Source organism: Passer domesticus, chromosome Z (assembly GCF_036417665.1).
Source record: "Passer domesticus isolate bPasDom1 chromosome Z, bPasDom1.hap1, whole genome shotgun sequence".
NCBI lineage: Eukaryota > Metazoa > Chordata > Aves > Passeriformes > Passeridae > Passer > Passer domesticus.
This window is the reverse complement of record NC_087512.1, coordinates 57,772,633-57,783,140: the sequence shown is the minus strand read 5'-3', so window position 1 is coordinate 57,783,140 and position 10,508 is coordinate 57,772,633. Positions and strand designations below refer to the sequence as shown.

Below are 10,508 nucleotides of genomic sequence, written 5' to 3'. Positions count from 1 at the left end.
ACAGTAATAAACCAAACAAACAAGCCAAGAAAAAGAATCTTATAATGGATTCTAACAACTAAGGGATTATCCTGTCAGGACAGCGTTTAGTCGAGGAACAATTCGACACAAGAGCAATAAATTTATGGAGAGTAACTCTGTAGCATAGTCAGGGTCCTGTCATCCATGTTCACTGGCTTTGTAATACACTGACTCTTCCATCATCTTCAGCTGTGGTCCGTCTAGAAACAGCCCTTTCTTGGTCTTTCCACCACTGGACCACAGCTGAAGCAAAAATTAGAGTTTTCAGGATCTACCACTTTCCAAATCATCCTTTTTCTTATTGTTGAGGAATACATCTACTACAGGTAGCTCGGCAGCATCGGAGTACCAGGTCTTGCACCGTCAACAAACAAGGCATCTGAGACTGCTGTGGGAAATCCGGACTGACCGCGTGAGTGGTGTGTGTGGGGAGATAAGGGGGGACACATCGGGTCACTGGGTCCGCTGCTGCGAAGGGGCTTCGGTGTCAGCAGTGGCAGCTCTGACATTGGGAATTGGCTGCCAGGGAGTCTCATAAATAGTCACACTGGGAAGTTTCCGTAACATTTGTGTTTTCACTAAAGTCAGTTATAAAATTTCGGTTCTTTTGTACATAGAATCGGGCTAAAACAGAGGACTGGTAAAAAAAAAAAAAATCACAAAAAACCCCCACAAAACTACCCCGCCTTAAATTTGTTACATCCGAAGCAGCCCCTCACTCGCGCTCAAGCTCTACTGACCACCTAGGAGAGGGAGTGGAGGGGCTTCCGCTTCCGGCGGCCGCGCTGCGCGGCCGTGTTGGGCGGGAGGCCCGGGGAGATGCGGTCGCCGGCGCTGCTGCGGCTCCTGGTGGGGCCGCTGCTGGTGTTACTGGTGCTGCTGGAGGCCGCCCGCTGCGGGGAGGCTGCGGCCCCAGGCCCCCGGGACGCCGCCACCGCTTCCCCGCGCCCAACGGAGGCGGCCGGCGGGGCTTCCACGCGGAGCAGCAGCAACAGCAGCAGCAGCAGTAGCCGCCTGGCCGAGGTGTCGGCGCCGCCCGAGCAGGGCCAGCCCATGACCCAGCGCGCCCTCTCCGTGCTGGTGCTGGCCAGCGCCGCCCTCATCGTCTACTTCGTGATCCGGACCGTGCGGTGAGGGCTGGGAGCGGGTGTGTGAGCCCCGGGTGCGCAGCTGCGCGGCCGGGGCTGCGGAGTATGTCGACCCCGCGCCTCCTTGTGGGGCCGGCGAGTGGCGCCCGACTGCTCTGGGAAGCTCCCGGTGCAGTCTCCCCGGTGTGGGTAGCGAGCAGCTCGGTCTGCTCTGCTCGCGTCACAGAGAATCGCGCATCAGTGTTGGGCCTTTCCCGACTCCCTCCTGTGCCCTCCGGGTGGACTTGTCGCTGCTGGCATCCGTCAGCCCATCTAAATTTATTTTGTATGTTCTTGGAGTGATTTTTGATAAGTTTGCAAACTTTTGTATCGCTAAACGACCAAAGCTGTCCTCCCCGACTTTGTCAGTAAACATCTTTCTTCTGTGCTTTCTTTCACAGTTAAATTAACCTATTTTGTGTCTTTTAAAGAAAAGGGCACTTAGGAAGCTTGCTACCACTTACCTGTCTTTCTGTTTCTCACGTATCTCAATGTGCTTTTGCAGTTAAGTACATTGTTTGTCCCTGTATTTTTTTGTCCTGGTAGTTTTACTTCTCTCTCTCATGCTTTAATAACTTGAATTCTTCAGAGCAAGGCCCAAATGTATGATTATGCATAAAGCACCTCAGTTATGGACCAAGTTCTCCATGTACTTTTCATTACATTTAGATATACCTATTGTGTCTAATATCTGCATCATTTAGTTTAGAAAGGCAGTTGAAGGACTGTTCTTTGTGTATCATGTACTAAGATACAAAGTCCAAGTAAACTAGGATATTTTGATTGTTTCATACTTCTTGCAAATCACTCTTGAGAAGCCTTGAGGGCACTTTTCAGTGTTAATGTGTCTTGTAATACCAGCCTTTTGGATTTGGAGATGTGAGGAGTACTGTGGAAAGGCCAAATAGATAAATAAAAGTCTGTCAGTGCAGGAGCTGGAGAGGAAAATTTTCATCTATTGCCATTATTTTCTGGATGAGTAGTAATTACTTGATATTCTGGTTTTGGCAGTATACCTGTTTTGCTATTCTGCATTTGCAGCTGGAGTGCTGTCTTCTAGGTGCTTCTGTAAACTGGAAACTTTACACCTCACATTATTCTGTAATTCCATCTTGCTTCTGAATTTTGGAATAGGTAAAGTGTATGTTTTTGAATTTGAACCTGTAGCTGAAATGTTCTTGCAGTGATTATATAAGAAATACAAGGATTAAGTGCAAATGACCTATTTTTTGAATAGGTTTCCTTGGTATGAAGGCATATCTTGTTGTAAGATGTAAAAACTTTTTTGCAAACTTTCTACTTTCTTGCTTGCCCAGTGGATTAAGGGAAGAAAGTGTGTAGTGTTTCTGGATTTTAGTAAGGCTTTTGGTGCTGTTCTTCACAGTACCCTTCTGGACAAGCTCTGTAGCTGTGGGGTGAGCAAATTTGTGGTGCACTAGTAGAAGAGACAGCTAAATGAGAGGGCTCATAGGGTTGTAGTAAGGAGGGGTGCATCAGGCTGGTGCCCAGTCACCTGCTCCTCAGGTCTCAGTTCTAGGGCCAGTTTTGCTCAATACTCTTATCTAGAGACAGGAGTTGGATGGCCATTAGCAACTTTGCTGATGACACGAAACTGGGAGGTGCAGTTGCATCTCTCAAGGTGCAAGAGGCCTTGCACAGGAATCTAGATAGATTGGCCATTGGGCAATCACCAGTGGAAGGACATATAACGAGAACAAATGCTGGGCTCTGCAGCTGGAACAGGATACTAGTTTTACTTGGGAGAGAAGCAACTGTAGAGCAGCCATGCAGAAAGGGATCTCAGGGTGCTGGTTAACAGCAAGCTCAGTATGAGCCAACATGTGCCCTGGCAGCCAGGAGGGCAACTTCACCCTTGGGTGCATCTCACACAGCACAGCCAAACAGTCAAGAGAGGAGATTGTCCAACTTTATTCAGCATTGTCACTTCTTGTGAGTAACTGTGTACAGTAAGAAGCATACTAAGACATGAATACAACCGGACTGGAGAACCAAGCTGATGAATGAGCTTGAAGGCCTGTCCTCTGAGGAGCAGCTGAGAGATGAGGCCTGAGGTGTGACCTCATTGCTCCCTGAGGTGCCATTGGTCCTTGAGGAAGGAGATGCATATCCCTTCTTGCTGAGATCCTAGCTATAGGATGCATGGGAATGATTCAAAGTTGCACCAAGAGAAGTATAAATTGGACATTAGGAAGCATTTTTTTACAGGTAGTGTGGTCAATGGCTGGAGCAGGCTTCTTAGAAAGGGGATCAGTGTTTAAGAGGTATTTGGACAATACCCATGCTTTAAATTTTGGATTGATCAGGCAGTTGACGTGATAGTAGTTGTAGGTCCCTTCCAATTGAGCGGTTGTCAGTCACAGAGTAAAAGATCTTAAATTATTTTTGTTAACACTCAGGACACTGCTTTAGAGTCATGGCTATGACCATACATGCTTGTTGAGTAAGCATCTCCACTATTCCTACAGCTGTAGTTTTAAAACTACTTACACAGAGAAGGGTTTGAGTTGCAAGTGATTAGTGTTTTTTCAACAGGATTTGCTTGAATCTAAAATCTGTGCCAACTTTGTGATAAGTTTTATTTGCATTTTCTACAACCTAGACATTTGCCATGATTGTCCTAGGTTACTCCCAAATCACAGTAGCCACTTACTTTCCATTTTAATCCATTAAGGGAAAAAGGTAAAATGTAGGGAAAAAGGTAAAATGTAGAGTGAAATTGACAGAAATATTGACTGTTTGAGTAGCATGTACTACCTCTTCTTAATTTTTTTTTTTTGGTGTGTGTGTGTGTGTTTAAAATAGATTCTTATCTGCTAGGCTATTCACAATGCTTGTCGTAGTCCCAATTGCTTAACTTCTACTGTAGTGAAAACCAAAAGGTACAATATGTAAGAAACAACCCTATTTTCATCATACTGTCATCTTAAAAGTTTTAGAATTTTATTCTACTTGGTGCTTTGAAGTAGAACTTCTTTAGAACTTCTTTCTATGTTGAGGAATAAAAACCAGATTAAATAAATGAAGAACATGGAAAAGACTTTGTCTCGAACTGAAAAGTGAAATTTTTGGTTTTGGTAGTAGCCTTAGCTTTAAATGAAAAATCATTTGGCTTTCTTATGGTATTTTGTTCTGGTCTGAAGCACTCAAATGCCTGCGATAACAGTTGCTGCATTTTCACGTAATAATTGAGAGTCGAGGAAATGGCCATGTTAATTATTTCTTATAACATTAGAAATTTGAGAACTTTGAAGAATGGTATGTACTTTATCTCCTTCCCATTCTTACAAGGTTACATTTACTTCTCAGTTCCAAAAGGAGAAACATTTTATACATTGGAGTGTAGTGAAAAGATAAACCAAGATTGAATGCTGTTGTGTGTTCTTTCAAGAAGGGTATTTAAACAAGTTGTGTAAGTGCACTAGAGTTTCAGGGCAGGATTTGAAGCTGAGAATCTCGGTATTGTATTTGATATCTCTTACAAAAAGGTTAAAATGGTGCCTAAACGTGGGACAGAGAAGTCACTATGCACAGTATACAATAGTATAGTATAATGTGTTGTATGTAATATGATAGCAATACTATAATATTGTAATATTAGTAAATTTATTTTATAATAGCACAGAAATGCTCTGTGTTGAAGTTCCTGAATGTTGTAAACATGTTTTGTAGGCACCTAGCTTGGGTTGTAAATTCTGGAATTTCTAAATGAAAGACCTGTTACCACCTTTGCTTTTAGCACTAAGTACCTAGACACAAATTCTTTGGTTTTTTTAAAGTCCTATAGCTTTCATGTATTTGTTAGCCCGTTACTGAAGGTGACTCTGTCAACATTCTGTAAACAGATGTCTTTGCACAGTGTTTGGTGAGTGGCTACTGGTCTGAGTTCCGGAACTTGAGCAAGGCTTGTTCCATGGGTGAAAGAGTAGTTTAGGAAAGCCAAAGGAATGGTTCATTGTGTGGCTGATGCACGTAGGACCCAAGCCCATGCTGAAAGCTGTGGAGAGTGAAAAAAGCAGGTGCAGACAGACTGCTTGTCTGTGATAAGCACTGTGCCTTAATCCTGAAACATGAATTACTGACTCTTCCTTCTGTGCTTTGTGAAGCAGACAAGACATTGACTCTACAAGATCTGTCTTATTCTGAAGTGTAATTATAGGTGATTTTTTGATATCTATAAAAGACTTCACAAATTATAATAAAAATCTCTAGTGTCAGCCATAACTTATGTTACAAGTTACAGCTTTGCTATAGCTGTGTTTTGTTTCTACCTGATTTGATCTGCTATTCTTTACAGATATGTAAGACACATAGAGAATATGTAGCAAGGCAATTTTTTCTCAGTAGAAGTATGCTTTTGCATATATTTTTATTTGGCTCTTATATTTAGATGCTAAGTGCCATTTTGTATTCACTACATTAATCCTGTACAAAACTACAGATGACACTCTTAGTGGCCTTAATAATTTCATGCAAACTGTTGACACTTAGAATTGTCAGACCTCTAAATTTCATAGAGCTAAGCATGTACATTTACCATTTTACCATAGATTTTAGAAAACTTACACTAAGTATCAATATAGCAGTATTTTACATTATTGGATCAGAAGGTAGCAAAAGATTTACATTACTTGAATGTTTTAAAATACTTTTCAGGCTCAGAAGGCAAAATAGAAAAACCCGAAGATACGGAGTTCTGGATACGAACATAGAAAACATGGAGTTGACTCCGTTAGAACAAGATGATGATGATGATGATACAACACTATTTGATGCCAGCCATCCTCGAAGGTTTGTATTTAGAACCTGAATGTACTTCTAGCTATAGAAGTGAAGGAGTGTGGGTGATAAGCAGTTTCTCTGAGAAAGCTCACTACTGTGTTTCATATGCATAGTTGGAGAAGGGATGTCAAGATCACTTGAATTTTAAATGGGCAAGAATTTAGTGGTCAAGAAGATAAACACCATTTGTCTTCAACATGTGAGTTCCAGAGAAATGAAGAGGAAGGTAGGATATTTTTGTTACAAATACAGTATCATTGAAGCTTGTTGTTAAATCAACAACTAGCTGTTACCTTTCTCTTCTCTTTTTTTTTTGTAATTTGGAGGCTCCTCAGTTATTTCTTGGATTCTCACCTATGAGTTCTGCTTCAAGCAGCTTTGCTTCATTTGGCTTTCTTATGGCTAAAGTAGTCAGCAGTTAGTTGCTGATGATCCTGCGCCAGGTTTTACATTTGGTACTGCTGGACTGATTCATATTAAGCTGTTCTCAGAAACTTTGTAGACACAGAAAAATTTTGTTGTATTTTGTTTGAACTTCCAAAACCAAATTTTGTTTGAACTTTTGTTCTGTTTTCTCAGTGTCCTTAAAAATTATAAATTCGAATTTAAATTTATGCAATTCACACTTAAATTTTTTCCTTATTGAGTAATGCTGTCACATTGCATGTGTGAAGATACAATAAAAATAATTGATGGGATTATCACAGTAATAGTTCATAGTAACGTCTATTTGACTACTGTAAAGTGTCAGAAGAGATCTGATTAATTCTTCCAATCACAGCAAGTAATTGATTCACACTGCTTAATGTGAAATCGGATTCAATCTCAAGCAAAACAGTTTGATAAATGCAATACATGATGTCTTGAATTAAAAATATTGGATTGGTATGTCAGGTGTTATGCATTTTATCAGGAGGAACTTTGGATGCAGTTCTGGCACTTGAAGAGAAATGTTCAGTCTGCTTTGTTTCCTTAATGGAAATCTTGCTGATTTAATTTTTTTTTTTCATAAGTAGAAGCCTCTCTTGATTTTTTTTCTCCCCCACACACTAGATTAAAATAGCTAGAGTATCTCAACTTAGCATTCCTCTGCATTTTAGAATTATGTGGCATTTACCATTACCCTGTGTTACTAGTCTTGTTCCAGTACATATATATAATACACACAACATATGTAAAATGTAATAGGTAATTGTCACATTATATCCAGGAATTCCCTCAACATCTTCCTTAAATCTTTTAGCTTCTGTTGTAATTCAGCATACTTGTTTATGTTGAGGTATGTGATGAGAAGTTAACATGATACTCTTATAAATGCTTATTTACAAAGTATCGACTATGTTTTTAGTAGGAAGTAAAATGATAATATAGGTAGTCTTCATTAACAAACAGTATCACAGAATTATAACTTTCAGAGAGCCTATTTCTGATTTTTCTGCCTTCCTGTTTCCTAAACACTTCATTTTGAAGGAGAAGAAAAATTTGTTGAAGTATTTCATAGTAGAAGTATCTAAACTGTTGTTTCAATAGTGCTCTGAAAGTATGTGCTTAAATTATTGAAGTTCTTGTTTTCCTGAGTTCCCAGTATCAAAACAAGGACTTCAGTTAGATTTAGTGAAGATGGTGAATTTTCTCTGGTTTTGTATATTGATATTTTCCTGTGTTCTGTTTTATGGGAAGAAGCTTTTAAAATTTTCATACTTTTTGTATGAAATGATGAAAGGATGAAAGCAATGCTGAACAATGTGAATTTACTCCATAAATCTCCATAAGAGCAGCTTGATAAATGGTGTGCAAACTATGCAAAGCTACATCGTTGCTGGGAGGATAGTTTGAAAACTAGAGTACTTTTTTGTAATCTCGATTGGGAATGTACTTTTAAAAGTTAATTTATTACCCCTTGTTTCAGCTTGTTTGCATCTGCACTGAAACTTAGTAATCCGTATTCACATAACTGCTTAAGCACAATGACCAAAGGGAATACAAAATGTTTAAGTAAGCAAAGACAACTTGATGCTGAGGACAACATCATGAAAATGATACTTGCATATTCTTGGGATATGTCATTACACTTTGTTCTGACATTTATAGTAATTCAGAGGTATGGTTAATTGGGTTTTTTTAAGGTAGCTGAAATATATAGTCAGGCCTGAAACCTGGGAACAAGGAAGAGAGGCTTTTAGTAAACAAAACTTATTTGAGTTTAGTGCTTTGTTAAATAAAGAACATGCAGTTTTACTTAACTTAGACTTAACAGTTGAGCTTATTTAGTGCTTAAGTTCCTTTCCCTTGCAACTCATAATGGAAGGCACTAAAAAACAATACAGTAACAGGAAATTCTTTTCTCCATGTTCATTTACAGTTGTTATTGACATCAAAGTAGTCAAGTTTTGGTATATATATAAAAAAGTATTGTTTTATATATAAAAATATGTCTTCTTTCCTAATTTCTTTGTGACCTGTTAAAAGACTGTAGTGGCACCCAGTCTGCTTTCATTTTTCTTGCTTGAAAATATCAAGCTTTTTTAAGGTGATACTCTACAAAATAGTGTGCCTATATTAGAAATTCCTGTAGGCTTATTTTGGGTTAGCTGTTAATTGTGTTAGACTCTTTGCAGGACTAGACAGAGAAACTGGCTTCTCTCCTAAAAATCACCATGGTAGTGTTAGTATACTGGTGTCCAGATACATTACTGCTTTCAAGGGTTGCTGTTTTCTTTCAGAGCTGTATGAAAAAAGGTCCCTGGTGCCCTCAGCTGTAACATATACACAGTTTAAGTGTACTCCCACTGTGATCATCATCCATGTAACTAGTCTCTGTGCTGCTGCTGACTGGGACAGTTTACCAAAACAGTAGGTTTTAGCCATTTAGCTCAACAGCTTACTATTAAATGCCCAAGTGTGAAATTCTAGCCTTTGTTCTATTGCAATACCACTTTACATACATGCTGCCTGAGGGACAGTACACTATTTCTTGTTTTTCAAAATTATATCACACTACAATCCTCATTGAATTTACAATCCTCATTGAATGACTTCACACAGAAACTACTTGCTCAGTGCTGCAAGGCACAAGGACAGGAATTTATTCTTTTTTTTTTTCTAATATTCCATAACTGGAATGCTACCAGGACTTGCCAGAGTTTCACTAGGAACTCATGAGCCTTGAAGTTTCAAAATATATTTATCATGGTAAATCCCTCTTTATTTTTGTAAATGAGATTTCTCTCTATTTGGAAAGGTTAAATGAATTCATTACTTCACAGTAATATGGTAACTATGAGTTTTTTCAGTCAAATTTAATAATAAAATGTCACATCTCTCTGGGTTCTTTCATAGTGTGTCATTTTTAAATACGTAGGCTAAATTTGCCTTGAAACAGGGCATTTCAGATTAATGCATCTGTTTCTTCTGTTGTAGAGAAGTACGTGCCTTTCAATGAAAGAACTTAATCTTAGAACCAGAGAAGAAGACTGCTTTATGGGAGAAATAAGAAGCAAGAGGGTATGCAAGTGGGGGGAAACTAATTTAATTTGTGTATTTTATGGCATCCTTTTGCATCTTGCAATAAGTAATTATCAATTTGTTGTATCTTTTTGTATATAGAGATTCTCATTGTATAACCTATGGGGAGAGAATACTAACTGTGATAAGATAAAAACCTATTTAAAAGGGAGATTACTTGTAAAACAGGGTATTTTTTGCTTGTTACAAGTCTTGTATGCCATTACAAGTGTGGTATACACTTTTTTTTCTACAGTAACCTGGAATGTTAATTTTTTCTTCTGATATTAAATTGTAAGTAAATAAAGCCACTGTGGACTTCTCAGAATTGTTAGAACATTATTTTAATTGAGGAGATGACATATTGTTTACCAATAAAAAGCCAAACCACTGTCTTCTGTGTTGAGAATTAAAAAAGCTGAATTAACATGTTTTGTTCATGTAAACTTCAGTGAAAAAATAAAATGTGTTTACAGTGCTCCTCGCATTTAGTGTGATGCTCCAACACTGTATGTTTTAAGGATACTTGGGATGTAGCAGGCACAAGGCCTGCAAGGCCCTGGAGATCAGAAGCCTGAGCTAGGAAATACCAAAGTCAGCATGACTAAGGCTTTAGAAGCCCCTCTCTTCCGCCTTTGGGACCCTGTTATCTCTCTGTATATCCATAGGTCACTTTTCCCCTGACCCTTACTATTGGACAGTTTTCAATCCCCCTGTAAGGTATAAAAACCCCTAAACTCTGCCCATTCGGCAGAGGAGAGCTGTCACTGGAACCTTCGCGGAGACCCCAATAAAAGAACCCTGCGGAACCCACACAGCGCTGCTCTCTCTCTCTCTGCGTCTGCTGCGGCGATACTTAGGGCGACGGCCCCAGGCAAGCTGAAAGAGCTGAAATCACTAAAGAGCTGAGCTGCGAATCACTATAGCTTGCCTGGGTTACCTGAGCCCCCCGCTGGGCGATTCTGGACCCTCCGTGAGCTATCCTGGACAACCGGCCTCCCCGCTGGACTGCTGCCCCTGGGGGCCATAGCTGGCGCACCGAACATAGCGGACGCC

The 10,508-nt window shown here is 39.7% G+C and overlaps 1 protein-coding gene across 2 annotated transcripts; it reads left to right on the top strand.

Moving 5' to 3' along the window:
* Window positions 1–790: 790 nt before the first annotated feature.
* FAM174A (family with sequence similarity 174 member A) lies at window positions 791–9,930 on the top strand. 2 transcript variants are annotated; one of them, XR_010352813.1, is made up of 4 exons: window positions 791–1,151; window positions 5,823–5,957; window positions 6,062–6,174; window positions 9,369–9,930. XR_010352813.1 is itself a non-coding variant. In XM_064403998.1 (3 exons), exons 1-3 carry the CDS (start codon window positions 841–843, stop codon window positions 9,388–9,390), a joined length of 468 nt encoding a protein of 155 aa, XP_064260068.1. In that variant the 5' UTR covers window positions 791–840; the 3' UTR covers window positions 9,391–9,930. The 2 variants fall into 2 exon arrangements, 1 of the variants encoding a protein (XP_064260068.1); XM_064403998.1 differs by lacking the exon at window positions 6,062–6,174.
* The last annotated feature ends 578 nt before the right edge of the window (window positions 9,931–10,508 follow it).

Excerpts from the sequence above, each read along its gene's own strand:
- FAM174A (XM_064403998.1), top strand. The coding sequence starts at position 841 with ATGCGGTCGCCGGCGCTGCTGCGGCTCCTGGTGGGGCCGCTGCTGGTG. Across the intron at positions 1,152-5,822 it reads TTCGTGATCCGGACCGTGCG|GCTCAGAAGGCAAAATAGAA; the intron begins GTGAGGGCTGGG and ends AATACTTTTCAG. Across the intron at positions 5,958-9,368 it reads GATGCCAGCCATCCTCGAAG|AGAAGTACGTGCCTTTCAAT; the intron begins GTTTGTATTTAG and ends CTTCTGTTGTAG.